Genomic DNA, 19,324 nt, shown 5'->3' with positions numbered 1-19,324 from the left:
GAGCAGGGAGGGCACAGTGACCAAATGTCTATAATCCCAGCACATGGGCAACAGAAGCAGAAGATTGGGAGTTCAGGGTCATCCTTGGTTAGACCTGGAGGCCAGGCTAGGCTACCCGAGAGCCTGTATTATTAAAAGAGAAGAAAAGAAACCTCTAAGAGCAAGCATGGTTTCATTGAGAGGTAGAGAAATGGGTCCCTGCAGCAGGAAGAATGGGGTCCCAAAAATGCTCTGCCCAAGCAGCTTTTATAAGTAGTGCCAATGAAGAATCATAGAACACCTCAGAGGCAGAGCATGTGTTCAGGGCCCCATTCCAGGCCCATGGTACATTCAATGACATCATCTAAGAAACACACCGCTAACTCCTACAAATACCTGTCCAAAAGATGATATGGTGGGGAATCTCATGGAGACCATCCTCTTAGGATTCTGCAAGCCAGTCTAAATAGCTTCATGGATCTCCAGTTATTACAACTAGATATTTTAAAGTTTTATGCTATTCTAAGCATTCCCCCTAAAAAAAAAACAAAAATAAAAACAAAAGCAAAAAAAAAAAAAAAAAAAACCTGACTGGTGGTGGTAGCGCAAGCCTTCAATCCTAGCACTCAGAAGACAAAGGCAGGAAGATCTCTGTGAGTTCAAGGCTGGCCTGGTCTACAGATTAAGTTCTAGTACAGCCAGGGCTACACAGAGGAATCTGTCTCAAAAAAAAAAACAAAAAAACAAAAACAAAAACAACAACAACAACAACAACAAAAAAAAAAAACAGAACAAGCCAGGCAGTGGAGGCGCACGCCTTTAATCCCAGCACTTGGGAGGCAGAAGCAGGTGGATTCTGAGTTAGAGGCCAGCCTGGTCATACAGAGTAAGTTACAGGACAATCAGAGCTACACAGAGAATCCCTGTCTTGAAAAAGAAAAAAACAAAAGAATAAGAAAAAGAAAAAGAAGAAGGAAAGGAAAGGGAAGGGAAGGGAAGGAAAGGGAAGGAAAGGGAAGGAAAGGGAAGGAAGGAGGGGGGAAACAGAACAAATTACTGACTGGGAGAAGGTTCTGTCAGTAAGATGCTGGCCTCAAGTTCAATCCCCAGAACCTGTGTAAATATCTGAGTACTTGTCATCCCCTGAGAGCAAGATGTCTGCCTGTCTCAGGCTAAAAGGGAAGGTGCCATGAGGATGGGAGGTTGTCCTCTGACCTTCACACACAAACATGAATTCATACACCTGTACACACAGGCACACACACACACACACACATACACACACGTGAATAAACCTCTCTGCTCCACCCCAGAAGCTCACTTCTTGCCTTGGGTAGGGTTGCTGTGTTGTGGTTGATCAAGTATCTGATGCTTTGTTGAAACAGAGATCTTGTTGGCCTAGTACAATGGCTCAGCAGTTAAGAGCACAGGCTGCTCTTCCAGAGGTCATGAGTTCAACTCCTAGCAACTACATGGTGGCTCTCAACCATCTATAGGGGGATATGATGCCCTCTTCAGGCATGAGGATGTAAATGCAGCAGAGCACTCATTACATTAAAGTTTTAAAAAGAAAAAGAAACAGATGTTGCATGTGGACAATACACAACGGCTTATTACTGGATACTTGTTCACTGAACAGAAGCCTCATCACTCAGGCTGAAAATACAGTTCAAGAACATTCCATGCCTTTGCCTTCCCATACATTAGAAGCTTGACAGCAGAGGGACATCTACACCTATCACATGGCAGTCCTGGAGAGAAGTCAGGAAAGGTTTTCCAGCCCAGACCACTTTCAAGTTGACTGAGAAGAGGTGGAGGTGCAGTAACCACATGATCACTGATATTAAAAACCAGCAGATTCAAGTCTGACTTACTTCTTTTCAAAGCTTCTGGAACATTCAGAAGACCAGGCTCAGAGTTGGAAAGGAAGAACTTTAATTCCGAAGTTCCCTCCAAGATCTGGCTTGCAGTTTACAACTGGTTTTCAATCCTGTACTGCCAGACTTCTCTATGTGGGGAAAACTGGAAGGTGTGCCTTTCATTGTTGTGATTAACAACTCTGGCTTCCCGGGCAAAGGCGTAGTAACAGCACTTGGACGCCAGGGGGCAATATGGCCCCACCGAGGAATTGGGAACCTGCCGTGCCAAGAAGGAATTCCGCAAAGGAACAAAATGCACTTTCACCAGAATAGCCTGTCGGCACCGGGGTACAGCTGCCATCTCTTCATAGTTTGTTGACTTTGCTTAATGCAGCTGCCGGATCTTTCCTGGCCTCTTGCCTAGTAAGTGGGTGTCCTTGCGCCCCAGCCAGCCCCAGACCCGTCGTTCGAGGTGCTACCCCAGATCAGGCCCTCTGCCTGTATACAGAGTCAGCTCCGATGCCCCTGCGGCCCATCCACCGGCCACTGCTGTGTTTCAGGTCATTCCGGTCCCAGCAATCATTTTGTTTCCAGTTCACAGCCGCCAGGTGTCTGCCCTCCCTTAACCCGCAAGGATGAAAGATCAAAGGTGTGCCTGCATCTGCCTCCTGTCCCTGGGCTTTCAAATGGTACACATTCAAAGGAGATAAATGTGGTATTGTGCACCCAGGAGGGAGTGGTAGGGCACGGATCAGAGGTGGCAGCGGGCACCGTTTCGGAATGAGGAAAGCAATATCTGTAGCTCTGAAGCTCTGACCCAGTGAGGCGTGTTCTCCTTAAAAGACAATGACTTACACGGATGGGTGGACTCTCCCTATCTCCAACTACAGGCAAGCTAAACCTACTTCAAGAAATCAGGTCCACAGAACCAGGTGGTGAATGTGACTCAATGGTAGACAGCCTGCCTATGGGAACTGAGTGCCCAGAAAAAATAAATAAATAAATAAAGCTCACGGTGTTAAAAGCCTCCTAAGACTAGCCCGGTGTGCCCGTGCCTCCAGGAGGCAGACACTAGTAGATCTGAGTTCCCACTTCCTGGCCTGTAGGGACTACTTAGTGAAACCTTGCCTTGAAGGAAGGAAGAAAGGAAGGAAGGGAGGGAGGGAGGGAGGGAGAAGGAGAGGGAGGGAGGGAGGGAGAAGAAGAGAGGGAGAGAAGACCCACAAAGCTGGCTGACTGGTTAACACTTAGGATAGTGGAAACTGGAATGCTGTAGATCTGGATCCCAAGTCCCTTGGGCTATCTTTAGCCCCTGAACAGTCAGTCATTGCCCACCCATGTTTGACCTAACACCCTTGCGACTATTCAGGTAAATCCATTTGGAATGTACTAACAGGCCACTAGCTTCCACCAACCCAGAGGCTAATACCATCAGATAGCATTTATGTCTAGGAGCGGAGTTATTCCCCTCCGCAGTCATACCTAATAGTCTCACAAATACATTTTTGAAATGTCTTGATCCTGCTACTTTGTTCTGAAACTATAAAAACTTCATCCAACTGTTAGCACATTGGAGAGAGGTATCTACCATGGTCATTCATAGCCGGCTCCAGAATAAACTCATTCCCTTTGAGGTGAGAGCTGTGTTTTTGTGTCAAGGCTCTGGATTACAAGCCCTGTGCAGTTGTGTGTGTGTGTGTGTGTGTGTGTGTGTGTGTGTGTGTGTGTATACAGATGTGTTTATATGAGTGTGTCTGTGTGTATGTGCATGTCTGTGTATGTGTACTGATGTGTGTGTACATGCATGTGTGTATATGGATGTGTGTGCATGTATATATGTGTGTATGTGTATAATGATGTGTGTGCATGTATATATGTGCATGTGTGTGTACTCATATGTGGGTGTGCATGTATAAATGTGTGTGTGCTGATATGTATGCATGTGTATATATGTATGGATGTGTAGAGATGTATGCATATGGATATGTGTGTGCATGTGTATATATGTGCTCTGTATGTGTATGTGCATGTGTGTCTATATGCATGTGTATGTATATGTGTATAGATGTGTGTATATGTGTATGTACAGATGTGTATATGTGTGTGTGTGGATATCTATGTAAAGATGTGTGTGTGTGTGTGTGTGGTATAGAGGAGTGAGAGGTACAAAGGAAGACACTTTGAAATTATAAAATGGAAGTTTTAAAGACACAGATGAAGAGTTCCACTGGGAACAATGACAAGTGATGTAGGAAAACTGTAGAGAGCCACTTTCCAGCGGAGCCATAGTTTCCAAATCTGTGGGAACAATAAATTGAGGTGCATTCTCAGGAGGGGGTGAATAGAATTCTGAGTGCAGTTACTGTGGGACGTGGCAGCTTTGCCTGGCCCTGGGAGAGCAGCTTCCTTCTCTTGTAGGTAAGGGATGGAAAATAGCTCCTGACCTAGCAAGAAACAGTTTGTAATTTCAATGTAGAAGTTCTTCAGACTGACCACCACTAACTTCTCAGGACTCTCAAAGCCCCCTCCTTAACCCCCACGAGAGAGAACACAAATTGCCCCTGACCCTTGCAACCCCAAGCCCAGACATCCCCAGGGGCTTCTCATGGCTTCTTTGCCTGGCCTTCTAGAGTTTTCAGGGGTGACCAGCTGCCCCCACAGACCACAGCCAAGCGATCAGTAAGTTACACGGTCTTGCCTGCTTCCTGTGGCTGGGTATTCAGGTTTGCACAGCACATGAGCAAAAAGAATAGTGGTGTGTTATTAAGGCCATGGTGAGGAGGGAGTCCTTATCAGCAACATCGGATATTCGATTCATCTGCTTGACAAATATTTGTCCAGCACTTGCTGAAGCCAGGAATTCCACGGTGATCAAAGAGAGTCTGGCTCTCTGTTCTCACGGGGTTTGCAGTCTAGAGGTGAGGACTGGTATGAGTCAAACCATCAAAGAAGACTGCGCTCACGGAAGAGAACTCAGTGCAGCCGATAGAAGAATCACTGCAAGGAGGCAGCTAAGGGAGAGGCTCGGGGAAACTTCTGAAGAAAACCCTCACTCACTAAGCAGCAATGCTGGGTGAAGGGGGAGAGAAAGCTCCAACTAGCTAGCTTCCAGGGATGTGAAAGAATGGTGTAGCCAGAGAGTGGGGACAGTCTGAGGTGAAACCAGGGTCAGGTCCCAAAGATGATTCTTGTTTAGCTATTGCTGTGAAATGTATCAACGTGCAACTCATAAATAGACTTTTTTGTAATCAGATTCTGCATTGTAATCAGAAATGACTACATCACTTCTATTTGGATCAGAAATGTCTCCAGAGCTTCATGCATGAAGGCTTAGTCACCAGCCTGTGTCTCTACTAAAAGATAATGGAACTCTGGGAAGTTAGTAGGGCCTTGCTCCTGAAGGAGATCCTGGGACTCCAGCCCCAGAACTCTTTGTTCTCTCTGTCTATTTCCTCTCTCCTTCCCTCCCTCCACCGCCTCCCCTTCTTTTTAGCTGCTTTAAGGTGAGCAGTGCTCCACTGTGCCCCCCACCATGACACAGCATGCCAGCACAGGCCCACCTTTCACCGCATCCACCACCTCCCAACAGTCTATCCAGTTATGAATCCACCAGTGGCTTAAGACACTTACTGATTAGCCAAGTGTCCTTCTGATCAGACCACTCTTGAATTCTCAGCCCTGAGCATTGCCTTGGGGACCAAGCTTTTAACACTTGTGCCTTTGGAAGGCACGCCTGTCCAAATTAGAACAAACGCTTCCACTCAAGAGGAGGCACCATGGCAATCAGTGGGCCACGGCAGTTCTGAAACCCACGGGCTTCCAATTCCTCAACTGAGGAGCCCAGGGGATGGTTTTTCTCAACTCTTGGGTCAACTCACAGACTGACCACATGTTCTGAGTTATCCATTTTCCTTTTTTTTTTTTTTTTGACCGTGCATGTTGAACTTACCCTGAACTTTATCCATCTGATGGTGTGGCCCCTGGTTCTGTTCATCTTTGTGGTCTTCCACTGGGTCTTACTGGGCATCTCTCAGCTAAACAAGACAGGACTACAGTTCTCTTCAAAATGGATCTGGGGAACAGAGCCTTTGGAATTCCTGAAAGTCTTTTTATAAATTTTAGGAATTCCAGAGGATACATGGTTAAATGTTTCTGATGTAATGATTTTTTTGAAGGGATCATCATGGCCATCTCTTGAAATGTAATACTTAATTTTTTTATATTTTTATTTTGCTTTGGCACTTTGGCTTAGCAAGTCCTAGCTTTTCATATTTCTTCTACGAGATGTTTTAAAATACGGGTTTTGGTTTGTTTGTTTGTTTGTTTGTTTGTTTGTTTAAACTCTTCTTTCTTTTGCCTGGAACTCATCATCCGTACATATGATGCCTGGATGTACATCATACATACATCCTCTAACAGGGATGCAGGGGGCATTTTAAACACTGAAGTTGGATATCTTGTGGGCTGAGGGCAGCTCTAGAGGAGAGTCCTTCTCTGGCACATCTGAAGGCCTGAGCTTGATCCCCACAATGTGAGCAAAACCATTCATTTCTTAGGCTACGTCCCCCTCTGCTAGAGGGATATGTGACTGCAATCCTTCCCACCACATAAAAGGATCAGTGTCTCTCTGGTGATGGTTTCTTCCTCAACAGTCCTACCCTCATCAACAGGGTCTTACAGCCTCTGCCCTCAGGCTGTCATGAAGACTTGCCTCCACTCTCACTCACAGTCTGCAGGAGGCCTCTCCATCAGCCATGCTCAGAGCTCCTAACCCCTGAGGCAGGAAGAGGGCACTCTCAGGCCCATGAGGCAGGTCATGGGTGGGCAGGATCATCCCTTCTCTCTCCCCTGATATTAGGAGCCAGGAGAATCTTCTCTGTGGATGGAGTGAGTGAGGAAGAATGTCTTAAGTTTTCTATTCTCCTAGAGGTGACATCCTGAAAGGCTCTGCTGCTTGCGTTAAGACTTCTTGTCTTTATCTTAAAAAAAAATAATGAAGCACCGTTGAAGAAGTCTGAAGAGGTGATGACCTTCCGAGAGGCCCTGCCAGCTGCAGCACAGCAGTTAATGAGAAGCAGGATATTAAAATCTGAATGGTCCTCAGCCAGGCATGGTGACACACACCTGTGACCCCAGCCTTCAGGAGACACTAGCTACTCTTTATGAGACCTTCTTTTTCTCTTTCTAAACCTTATCACATGAACACTGCTAATAGTTAGGAACAGGGTGATAACACTGAGAGCTAGAGATTCCTGAGATATTTGGATGGGCTAGGGAGATGGCTCAGTGGTTAAGAGCATTGACTGCTCTTCCAGAGGTCCTGAGTTCAATTCCCAACAACCACACGGTGGCTCACAACCATCTGTAATGAGGATCTGATGCCCTCTTCTGGTGTGTCTGAAGACAGTGACAGTGTACTCACATACATGAAATAAATAAATAAATCTTTTTAATGAGAGAGAGAGAGAGAGAGAGAGAGAGAGAGAGAGAGAGAGAAATTTGAATATAAAACTAATTCACTAAATTTCTTGCCTAATTGGGGCATAATCTTGCTGTAAGTAGTCAGCCAATCAGATTTCGTCAAGATCTTGTTACTGTTATAGCAAGAAGTTATATATATATATCCCAACAGCTTCAACCTTCTTCCCACCCAAAGACCAGTCTTCAAGTAGAAATATGCAGACAGTGATCGATGCAATCCAATGCTATTCATGATTAAGTGACACACGGGAAATACTCTTTCTGGAACTGAGAATCTCCTTAATTCATAACCCTTGGCATAGATCATTCAGTTAGTTCATTCAATAAATATTTACTAGGCAGGGCAGAGTGGACATGCTTGTCATCCCAGCTCTTAGGAAACAGAGGCAGGAGGATTACAAGGTAGAGGGCATCCTCGGCTACATGTTGAGTTCATGGTCAGGCTGAGCCACATGAGTTTCTGTCTCAAATTTTTTTAAAAAAATGTTTTAACGGTATTTACTGGGTGCGTATTTTATGGGAGGAATTCTACTGGACAAGAGGTTCCAGAAACATGCAAGACAGACAGATCTCACTGTACTGGGCCCTGCTAAAGAAGACAGGTGAACCAGGGACCACATGAGAACATTTCAGATAGAGAACTCTACTCAGAGGGTGGTTTGCAGGTTCTCTGAATGCAGTCATGTGGAGGACTCCAAGGAAGGGGTCCTGGAGCAGACTCTGAATGAAGAGAAAAGAGGTACAGGAAGATTCCATAGCCCAGGTGGAGCAGCAATTAGGCTAGCTCAGGAAAGAACGGAGCAAGCATTGGCTAGCATAGAGCGGACCGTGAGTACGGATATGTACAGAAAGGCAGGGACGTGTCAGAGCCTTGTGCTAAGGCTGGAAACTGACTCTGTATTTCACCAGCAGTGAGATGCTATCTCAGGATCCTCGTAAGCTCCAGTCCTTCACACTTTAGCATGATTTAACCTGATCCTTTCTCCTATGAGTTCTCTTAGAATAGTTGAAATCAATCGTTGGGGATGTGAGGGTCAAGTTGTAGGTCAGTGGTAGAGCATGGACTTAGCATGCGGAAGCCCCTGGGCTTAATCTTTAGCACCAAAAAGCAGGCAGAGGGGACAGGGACAGGACCGTTCCATGAATCAGTGAGGTGGTAAAGGGGGATGGGCCTGGTAGCCTAGGCCTGTCATCTAACTGCCCTAGAAACTGAGGCTGGAGTTATAGGTTCAAACCCTGCATGAGCTACAGAGTGATTTCAAGGCCAATCCCGCCATCTTATAAAGCTGCCTCAACATCCGAAGTAGAAAGGGAGCTGAGGCCCTAGCACTGTGGGCAAACATTGCCTCACATGTCATTTAGGAATGACTTCTAAATAGCTCAACCTCGAGTACTGCACATGAGCAAACACAGCCAAGGACAGTCATACAGGAGGAACAGCTTTCAGAATCGGTCTGCTGAAGAAGAAAGCAGGCATGGCCGCCAGCCGCTGGCTCCCACCCTCAGGACAGTGATGAGGTGGACTGTGCCATCTGGCTGGGGGTGGGGAGTGGCGGGGTCCATTCTGTGTATCTGCATACATGTCTGTGCTGTGGCTTATCCGAATTCCAGGCAGTGTCAATGTTGACTGCTCACAAAGTCATGTCAAGCTTGGGTCCTGCAGGTCAGCGATGCTGCGTGCTTTAAAACATCGACACTAGTCACTTACATGTTCCAAAGCTTTTTAAAAAGTATATTTTAAGATGACAGAGACTTTGTCATTCTATAAACACACTGTCTTATTCAGGGTTCGTATTCCTGCACAAAACATCATGACCAAGAAGCAAGTTGGGGAGGAAAGGGTTTATTCAGCTTACACTTCCACACAGCTGTTCATCACCAAAGGAAGTCAGGACTGGAACTCATACAAGGTAGGAACCTGGAGGCAGGAGCTGATGCAGAGGCCATGGAGGGATGTTACTTACTAGTTTGCTTCCCCTGGATTGTTCAGCTTGCTTTCTTATAGAACCCAGGACTGTCAGCCCAGGGATGGCACCACCCACAATGGGCTGGACCCTCCCCCACTTGATCACTAATTGAGAAAATGCCTTACAGCTGGATCTCATGGAGGCATTTCTTCAAGGGAGGCTCCTTTCTCTGTGACTACTCCCACTTGTGTCAAGTTGACACACAAAATCAGCCAATACACATATGTGTGTTAATATATATAGCTTAGATTTTTTTCACTATAATATAGTTATTTTACAATATAAAGATCTACATTAACATAGAGAAAAATCTATAATTTCTTGATTCAAAAAATAAGAAACATCCATCTGAAGCTAATGACTTATTAATTCTTCCAATGAAAATAATGTTTATAATGAAAGTTCTAGAATCAGATGATTGTCTTCTAAATTTTTTTCTTTCATTCGGTAAGCGAGTTATTGGGCTCCCCTCCAAGGCCACTCTAGTACCAGGATTTGTCTAGGTGTTCCTCCAGAGACTGTCTCTGCACACAATTAGTGTACATTGTTTTAATGAATGAGATTTGCTGACACCACAGTTACACACAGAAAGGAATGTGGCTGAGTGAGTTCCCGTCTGGCCCTGGCGACCTGAGTCTGACTCTAGGAACTCACCTTAAGGGAGGAGGGAACAGAATTCACAAAGTTGTCCTCTGACCTCTGCACACACTCTGACACACATGCTCACACTCAAACATGGTGTGTCCACACGAGAATACAAATTTTAGAATTTGTAATGGATATGACTTGGGCAGAGCCAATTTTTAACCTATGTAAAATTCCTACTGCAGATCATTAACTAATGACTAATGCTCAGACCGACCTCCCCTCGAGGTTTAATTATCTGACCACAAAAGGGGCAAACCCACTTAGTTTCCCTTCCTACTGGACATCGATGTATGTTGCTTCCATGTAATGGATATAAAGATATTTCCTGCATCTGATAGTTTTAAGAGGCCCTTGAGATGATGACAAACCATCGTGAATGCTCAGTTGTTCACATCTGGCTTGTTTGGTTACATAGAAACTACACCACTGGGTACAAGCAAGTTTTCTTCTCTGAGCCTGAGTGTCAGGACAATCAATTATGACAGTGGTGCCCAAAGCCTGACTCCTTGCAGCTTGCAGAAGCCAGGTCTCCAGCTCTTGCCTTTCTAGGAAGCTACAAGTCCACTGTAACCATTTAAATTACACAAATTCACAATTAAAATGTTACATTAAAGACAAATGTAAGGGGATGAGTAGAGAGATGGCTTAGCAGTTAAGAGCACTGCTTGCTCTCCCAGAGGTCCTGAGTTCAATTCCCAGCATCCACATGTTGCTAAGTGGATGTGATGGGATCTATAATGGGATGTGATGTCCTCCTCTGTCATTTGGACATACATGCAAATAGAGTGCTCATATACATAAAATAAATAAATCTGAAAGAAAGAAAGAAAGAAAGAAAGAAAGAAAGAAAGAAAGAAAGAAAGAAAGAAAGAAAGAAAGAAAGAAAGAAAGAAAAGAAAAGAACAGAGAAGAGAAGAGGCTGGTGCAGTAGTTCAGAGAAAGGCAATACGCTATGTTTGAGTGATACCGAGGATGGAACGTAGGGTCTCATTAATCCCACCCAAGCCTTCAACCACTTAGCTTCATCTCTCAGCTAGACAGTGGTTCTATTCAATACCCAGCATTGCTGGAACAGTGGTCACAGATTACTGAAATCCTAAAGTTCCTAAGCACAACTCATTACCTCCTATTCCTGGAGCTATTTACAGCGGTGTGCTGTGTGCTGTGTGCTGTGTGCTGTGTGCTGTGTGCTGTGGCTACGGTGTGCCTCTGCTTAGCCTCTCATCCAGTGTGTCTCCTCATGATCCAAGTGTATACAGTTATTAAAACTGATTACAATAAAAAACAATTTTATCGATAAGAAATGGGTTAAGGTTATAAATGAAAGGTTGGTGTATAAATCAGTGTGATTTGGCAGGGGGCGGACAGTGTGGTTTGAATTGCTGGCTGCTAAGCTAAGACATCGTTAAAAAGACTGGTTGTTATACCAGTTGCTATACAGAAAGCTGCCTAAGGATCAATGTGCCTTCCTCATCGTTTGTAGATCATATGCTACACACTGTTCGTGTCAGTGACCTTAGCAATGAGCATGCGTGTACATACAGGCTGGACCAGGTCTAATTTACTTTATCTTACCATTCTGTCTTTATATTTAGGGAAAACAAACAATGGTCCAGTCACAGGTACTATCTACTTTCTCTGTGACTTGACATATCCAGGTTGCCTACACATTGCCTACTGCTAAACCCGAACACTGAGCAAAGGCTTCTCACCCAGAGAGCTCAGAGGATGGTGCTAAGGGCTGATGCACCGTGGTTTTCAACGGCCTATTATGTATTTCAACACAAACTCTGCCCCAACCTGTGTAAATGATTCCCAGGACCAGTTAAAAAAAAAAACAAAAAACAAAAAACAAAAACAAAAAAAAAAAAAACCAGTGCTGATAGCTGCTACTTTTTATTTTCGAAATTGTTTAATTTCTCAAAATGCCAACACCAAAAATATCCAGACCTGAAATATTCATGTGTTGTATGAAAACTGGGGGAAGAAAAGGTAACATGGGTCCATTATATAACTCCCATCTTCTGTTTTTATTCAAGGTGTCATAAAACTGAGTTCTGCCGTTGAAGGTACGTTTTGTTTTACAACCACAAAATCGATACTGTTTTGCTTCAAGGCCGCACAGCGTGGCCCATAGCTAGCAAGCTTCTGTGGCCGTGGTGTTTGACGCCATGTTCCAGTTGCCAGCTGCCACCATTTTGTCTGTGTTTCTCCTCGTTCTGGTCATGTTATGCCACAAGTCTCTCAGCCTCCACCGTGGCCCCACCAGTCCTTCGAGGACAGTGTCACGGGGAGCACATGTCTGTCTGTGTGACTTCCTTGTGTGACTGCCTCAGATCCCGAGCTCCTGAAGAGCCTGTGTGGATGTAAAGGCCTGTGGGGAGCCTGCGGCCCTAACTCTTTCAGCAAGGCCTTTCCAGTAGATCCTTGCTCCTCTGTGTCCACACAGTGAGCCTGTTTCCCTGGGAAGCATGTGGGCATGCAGAATCCTTTAGGCTCCCAGGCTAGTAAGAATACTTGTCAATCAAACAGCAAGTTCTTAGCTGCTCTGTCTACCACAACATGCTATGAGGAAGGCCTAGCATGGTGGTGCATGCCTGTAAGAGCGCAGGAAGTGGAGACAGAGAGGATCCACAGAAAACTTGAAAACAGCTTAGTCTACATGAGACTTTGTCCCAAAAAAACAAAAAATGAAAGGAAGATGTTGTGGGGGCCAACTCTGTGTCATGTAGTTAATAAGTAACAATTTCCTTCTGTTACATAAGGCCCTGAGTCCCCTTCTCTGGCACCAAAATAAAACAATTAATAGATAAAACAAAGAAAATACAAAATCAATGACACTGCAGCACATTTTGCTGAGGAATTCCCAGGAATGCTACCCCAGCACTTAAAGGCTGAGGTAGGAGAATCATGAGTTTGAGGCCTGGGCTACATAGCAAGTTCCTGGTCAGCCCAAGTGTGATAGCCAGGCCTGTAAGACCCTGAAAACCAGCAATAACAAAGTATCTCTCATTATCCAAAGTGATGGTGATTAATTGGTATTTTTTTAATGATGTTCTTTCCCTTAGGGTCTTTATAGTTTAAACATATAGAACGTGATACTTCCTTTTGTGGGTCTCGTGTTTGTTTTGGGGTGCTTCCTGTTCGTTGGGAGTGTGCCAGTCATGCCCAGAAGCTGTCTTCATCCTTTGGGGGGAAGGCTGATTAGAGGGGTGGGTTTCAGGTGAGTTTTACAGCTTGCAGAGACAAGGAGGGAAAGCATGGATCTGGGAAGAGGCTTGAAGGGGAGAGGCAGGCTTGAGCCAAGGAATTCGGAGGAACAGAACCTGAAAGAGGAGACTTGAAAGGAACTTAGGAACTCATTCATGAGACCAAGAAGTCCAGGTGTAAGGCCCCTTCGTGGGTTTAGTGCTACCACTGACTCCAAACCAAATCCCAGAGATGATGAGGCAGTATTCTAACACTGAGAGCACAAAGAGTGCTGTTATAGTAAAGAAAGAAAACATGGAGAACTGGGATGTAGCTCAGTGGCAGGGCGTGCTTAGTATGTGCAGGGTCCTACACACATGGACACACTCATACACACACACACAAAATCACACATGCACACATGCACACAGACAACACATGCACAGACACACTCATACGTCCACAGATATATATACACAGGGACACACTCATACAACAACACATAAAACACATCACATGCAGGCACACTCACACACACACACAGGCACACTTACACACACAAACACATTCACACATGCATACATACACATACATACAAAAATACACACACGCACACATAGACACACTCACACACACACACACAATACCATAAAAACAAATGAACAGGAAAAGGATCCAGGTAATGTGCTCCAAAGTAGAGAGAGAGAGAGAGAGAGAGAGATGAGCAAAATCAATCATGTCAAAGCCCAACAGAGAGCACATGTTTCAGGTCTCTGCATAGTCACATCAAAGGAGAAGTTTATAGAAAGCCTCTCCAATAAAAGCACAAAAGTCAGGGATGGGAGATGGCTCAGGGGATAAGAGTGCTTGCTCTGTAACCATGGAGACCTGAATCTGAAACCCCCAGCACTCACACAAAAATCTGCACACAGCTGTACATGCCTGTAGCCCCAGCACTGGGGATTGGGGGCTGGGAGAGCAGGTCAGAATGCTCTGGGGCCCAGCCAGAACTGGGAGCTCCCCTTTCAGCAAGAGACCTGACTCAAAGCTGTAAGGCAGGGGCAACAGAGGAAGATACCAACATCATGTTCTGGCCTCTTACACACACACATACACACACACACACACACACACAAGGTGTGCACACCCAAACACTCATCACACCACATGCACAGACACATATTAACAAAGAATTATACAGAAGACAATGGCAGTTTGGACTTGGAGTTTCAGTTAATTATACCCAATATAGCAGAAGAGAGTCCCTTTAAGCCATTGTAGCACTATGAAAGAAGTAGAAACTTGATCTTTACATCACCAGTGTGACTTAAGCACAATATTCCACTCACAACAAAAAGATAAAGCATTATTCTACTAGAGGTTATGAGTGGATGTCATGCCCTTTCTCGGCTCCTCCAACAGAGTTATATCCAGAGAGAGATGAAAATGTGAGGAAAGTGGGGAGCAGGCAGAATGGATGTCCAGAGCGTGTCTGCCAGCTGCCGCCTACCTCCCAGAGCCCTGGGGTCACAGGAAGTTCTCATAGAGGTGTAATGCTAGAGGTCAGGCTTCCACTGCTGCTTGGGTGTCTTATGGCTGAGGGCTGTAAAAGCTTGCAGGCTCAGAAGCATGTTGTGTTGTAACTGTGTTCAAATCCGTGTCTGGGGGCAGTTTGGGGCCGGGAGCGTGTGTCCAATGCATGCATCTCAGTGCATCTAGAATGTGAGGCTCTTATGAGCATGCTCAGTGGAATGTGTGTCAGATTACAATCTCTTACTGGGCGATGAAACATCAGAAGTTCAACTGTTGAGTTAATGACCAAACTTAACGAGTCTCAGTCTGAGGAATGCATTTGGGGCAGCAACTTAGAGCTTCTCCAAGTTTTGTCCAGGAATATGCATGCCCACCAAAGAGCCCTGCTGTCAAAAATGAAACATCTTTCCTTTTCTTTAAAAATGACTCTTCTGACTTGTCCTAGAACTCTGAGACTACTAGCATTAAATTCTAGGTAGGTTCTCATTTACTTTGATTTTTAAGGAAAAACATTTGGGAAGAGCTGGGCGTGTCACTGATTGTTAGATGGCTTGAGGGCCTGGGTTCAATTCTGGGGGGTGGGGGGGAGAGGGAGAGGGAGAAGGGAGAGAGGGAGGGAGAGAGAGAGAGAACTTTAAAGTCATCAGAGGAAAAAAATCTACATAGAGTTTCCTCTTTCTTTTTCCTGCCAAGAATGTCACCATATGGTTTAGCATTTTCCATTTTCTAAAACGTCTCTTAGGCATTTTGTAGCTTCATATAAGCACAAATGGGAGAAATTTTGTCACATTAATGGCAAGTTTTAAAGTAAAATGTCCTTGAAAATATCTAAACATCTAAACAGAAACACACACTGATGCCTTATTTTGCAATGAGGAAAAGTGTTTGGACAAAAGAAAAAAAAGAATCTTTAACTGTAATATTTTTATCATTATCGCTGATTAACTTCTTGCCTTTAATTTCAGATCGGTAGTTCCAAACTCAAGTCTGGGGAGTCTGGAATGGTAGAGCATTTGCATACCACATATAAGGCCCTGGGCTCAGTCTCAACACAGGGAGGAAAGGGGGACAGAGACAGAGAGAGGACTGGGCAGCTCAGTACATAGATGCACTTCCCGCCAAGCCTGATGCGGAGCTCAGATCCTGGAACCCACCTGGTGGAAAAGGAAAACTAATACCAGCAGGCTCCTCTGACCCCACATGTATGTAGAGTGCTCTCTTTTTAAAATTAAAAGAAAAGAAAATGGCTAGTTCCAAACTCAAGAAAATTGGGGTAAAAGAAAAAATCCAGAATGAACACCTAAAGTTGAGGCAGTGATAGGGGAAGGAAATAAATTCCCATGAAGCATCCCAGATTAGAATCTCCTAAATCTCCCTCTGGAAAGGGATTTTTTTTTTCCTCTCCAAGAATTTGAGCAGATGGTACACTTCCACATGTCAGAAGGGACAATGAGCCTTATCAAGGAGCAGTGCCAACAAGACAGTGTTGAAGTAGCCTGAGTCAGAACTGCCACACACACACACACACACTCACACACCCAGCAGCCTACAGGTAGCTCTGTCTTCCCAGAGGGGAGATCCAGCCCCAGCCCAGAGTCTTTGCTCAGCCATGGTGGTGCTGGCATGGTACCTTCTTATGTTTGAATGGCGTTAGAGTATTCTGGGAAATGGCAGCCTGCAGGACAAGATGAGACAGCCATGTTGTCAGATTGGTACAGAGTACTACTGTTGATAACAGGTATGTTATGTGATAAGATCCCCTCTAAAGGGATTTGTTGATGCCTTTATGGTGAAGGATTCCCAACACCAAATGACAGAAGATTCTTTTGAAGCTGGGATTGAGAGAAGTCTGCTTAGGAAAGGTCTCATGACTTTAAAACTATGAGCTATGGTCCAAGCTCTCCCTTCCCTTTGATTGCAACTTCCACAGTGGTGCTCCAGGTGGGGTGCTCCACCCATGACTGAGGCTGTGTAAGCAGAACCTCTCTGGGCACAGAATTATTCTCAGATATTCTCTTTCCCTTTTCCCTTCATCCTGGGTATGTGATGCATACTTATAACTCCAATTCTCAGAAGGAAGAGGTGGATCTTTGCAAATTCAAGTCAAGCCTGGTCTACCCATTTCAAACAACTAATAATACCAATAATAATTTTTTTAAAAAATGTCTTTTTGATCCAAACAGTGGGTGATGAGTACAGTCCCCACCAGGACAGTAGACTCTGGACTGTCCTTTCCAAGGTGATGCTTTATGCAGGTTCATTAGCTCTGGACCATCAAATGGAACAGCACCTCCAGACCAGAAAAAGCAAAGCCAACGAAACAACTCAGTGGGAAGAGACACTTGCCTCCAAGCTTGATGACCTGAGTTCAATCCCCAGGACCTCCAGGGTAGGAGAGAACTGATTCCCCAAAGTTATCCTCTGACTTCCACACCCATGCAGTTGCACATGTATACACACACACACACACACACACACACATATGCACACACGCACAAATAGATGATTGATAGATAGATAGATAGATAGATAGATAGATAGATAGATAGTAGATACTTTTTTTTGATAATAGTAAAGGAGACTAGCTCAATGGTGCACACCTTCAATCCCTCCACTTAGAAGGCAAAGGCAGGCAAATCTCTGAGTCTGAGGCCAGCCTTGTCTGCAGAGTGAGTTCCAGAACAGCAAGGCTACAAAGACTTTATCATACATACAAACATACATGTATGCATATAACATACATACATACATACATACATACATTCAGAGTTAAAATAGGGTTAGGGAGGCAGAGCCAGCATATTCAAGGTCCTGTCTTTGAGCCCCAGCACCACAAAACAAATAAATTAAACTAGCAAAGTTTAAAAGCTCAGATAATGAAAGCCTGGGTGTGTGGCTCATTTTGCTTGCAAGAAGTTCTTGGCTCCACCCTTCATACTGCAATAGACTGGGTGTGGCAGCACACCCTGGAGTTGCCAGCCCTCAGCGATGGAAGCAGGAGAACTATCCTCAGCTAATAACGAGTTTGAGGCCAGCCTGGCCTATCTCAAAACAAAACATAAAGCTTAGGCTAGCCCTTGCTTCCATTTTGCAAATGAACAACACCTCTGCTTCCTGTCGGTGTTGAAGCTGGTTAAAAAAAAGAGAGAGAGAGAGAGCTGCCTCCCCAGTATAGAACTTTGACCTGAACTCAATTCATGTGCTTGTCAAGAACTGAGATATTTGTTTGCTTTGCTTTCTTTTTTTTTCTTTTTTTTTCTTTTTTTTTCTTCGATATAATTTATTTACATTTCAAATGATTTCCCTTTTCTAGTCCCCCCACTCCCCGAAAGTCCCGTAAGCCCCCTTCTCTTCCCCTGTCCTCCCACCCACCCCTTCCCACTTCCCCATTCTGGTTTTGCCGAATACTGCTTCACTGAGTCTTTCCAGCTTTGCTTTCCATATAATCATATGCATTGAATCTAGAAATTTACCAAACAAAATTAACATTTTAAAAGCCCTCAATCTGTGACATAGGACTATAATTTTAGCTACTGGAGAGGCTGAGGTAAGAGAATTAAAAGTTCAAGGCCACTCCATTACAAATTAAACATGAAGAAGAAAGAGGAGGAAGAGGAAGGGAGAAGGAGGGAGAGAAGGAGGGAGAGAAGGAAGGAAGGAAGGAGGGAAGGAAGGAAGGAAGGAAGGAAGGAAGGAAGGAGGGAGGGAGGGAAGGAGGGAGGGAGGGAGGGAGGGAGGGAGGGAGGGAGGGAGGGAAGGAAGGAAGGAAGGAAGGAAGGAAGGAAGGAAGGAAGGAAGGAAGGAAGGAAGGAAGGAGCCTAACAGAAGTGTAAAGAAGGAAGGATTTATTTACTTTTAGGTGATAGATCAAGGGTACAGTTCATCGTGCAGAGAAGTCAGGGCAGACAGACAGCTTGAGGCAGCCAGTCACATTCCATCAGCAATGAAGACATGGACAATACTGCCCAGCTCACTTTCCCTGTTTTGTTCAGTCTGGGAGCCCAGCCCATGGGTTGGTATTCCCACATTTACTGAGCCTTCCCACTCTATTAATCTAGTCTACATCACCCCATCAGGCATTCACAAAGGCCTGCTTCTTCAGCGAGTCCAGATCCTGGCAGTGGCCAGCAACATTAACCATCACTCAACAGAACTTCTTTTCTGGGGCAAGGATGTGACTTAGCCACTCACAGTTACACCATAACCCATGAGTGGTGTGAAGAAGCAGATAAACGTTTCAAAGTCTAAAAACATCGGTGAATAAAACAGAGGTGGTAGAGCTGGCTCAGAGGATAAAGGAGCCCGTTCCCAGCCTGAGGACCCGAGTTTAATCCCCAGGACCTACATGATAGAGGGAAAGAACTGACTTCTGCAAGTTGTCCTCTGACCTCTGTTGCCTAATAGCATGCCTATGCCTACACATACACACTTTAGAATTTAAAAAACAAAACAAAACAAAAAAGTATGGAATTTTATCAAATAAAAGCAAAAGCCGAGGTGGCTGAAGCTGTCCTGACAGCAGCATCTCCTAAGTCTGTGAATTTCATCACTCCAAGCCCATGAAATCTGTGCAGTCTGCAGCCTTGAGCACTGGCAACACATGAGCACCACTCAGAAGAGAGTCCACGTCCCCAGCTCCGTAGCCTGCATATTTCCCATCTTCCCCAG

The 19,324-nt window shown here is 44.9% G+C and overlaps 1 protein-coding gene across 1 annotated transcript in view; it reads left to right on the top strand.

The window, feature by feature from the left end:
• Dlgap1 (DLG associated protein 1) overlaps positions 1–19,324 on the top strand; it is an 865,098-nt gene that overhangs the window by 755,337 nt on the left and 90,437 nt on the right. Inside the window, exon 11 of the mRNA XM_052192730.1 lies at positions 11,974–12,003. Coding sequence (XP_052048690.1) covers positions 11,974–12,003 — 30 coding nt within the window. The remainder of the gene's footprint in view (positions 1–11,973; positions 12,004–19,324) is intronic.

This window comes from Apodemus sylvaticus, chromosome 9 (genome assembly GCF_947179515.1).
Source record: "Apodemus sylvaticus chromosome 9, mApoSyl1.1, whole genome shotgun sequence".
NCBI lineage: Eukaryota > Metazoa > Chordata > Mammalia > Rodentia > Muridae > Apodemus > Apodemus sylvaticus.
This window is presented reverse-complemented; position numbering and strand designations above follow the sequence as displayed.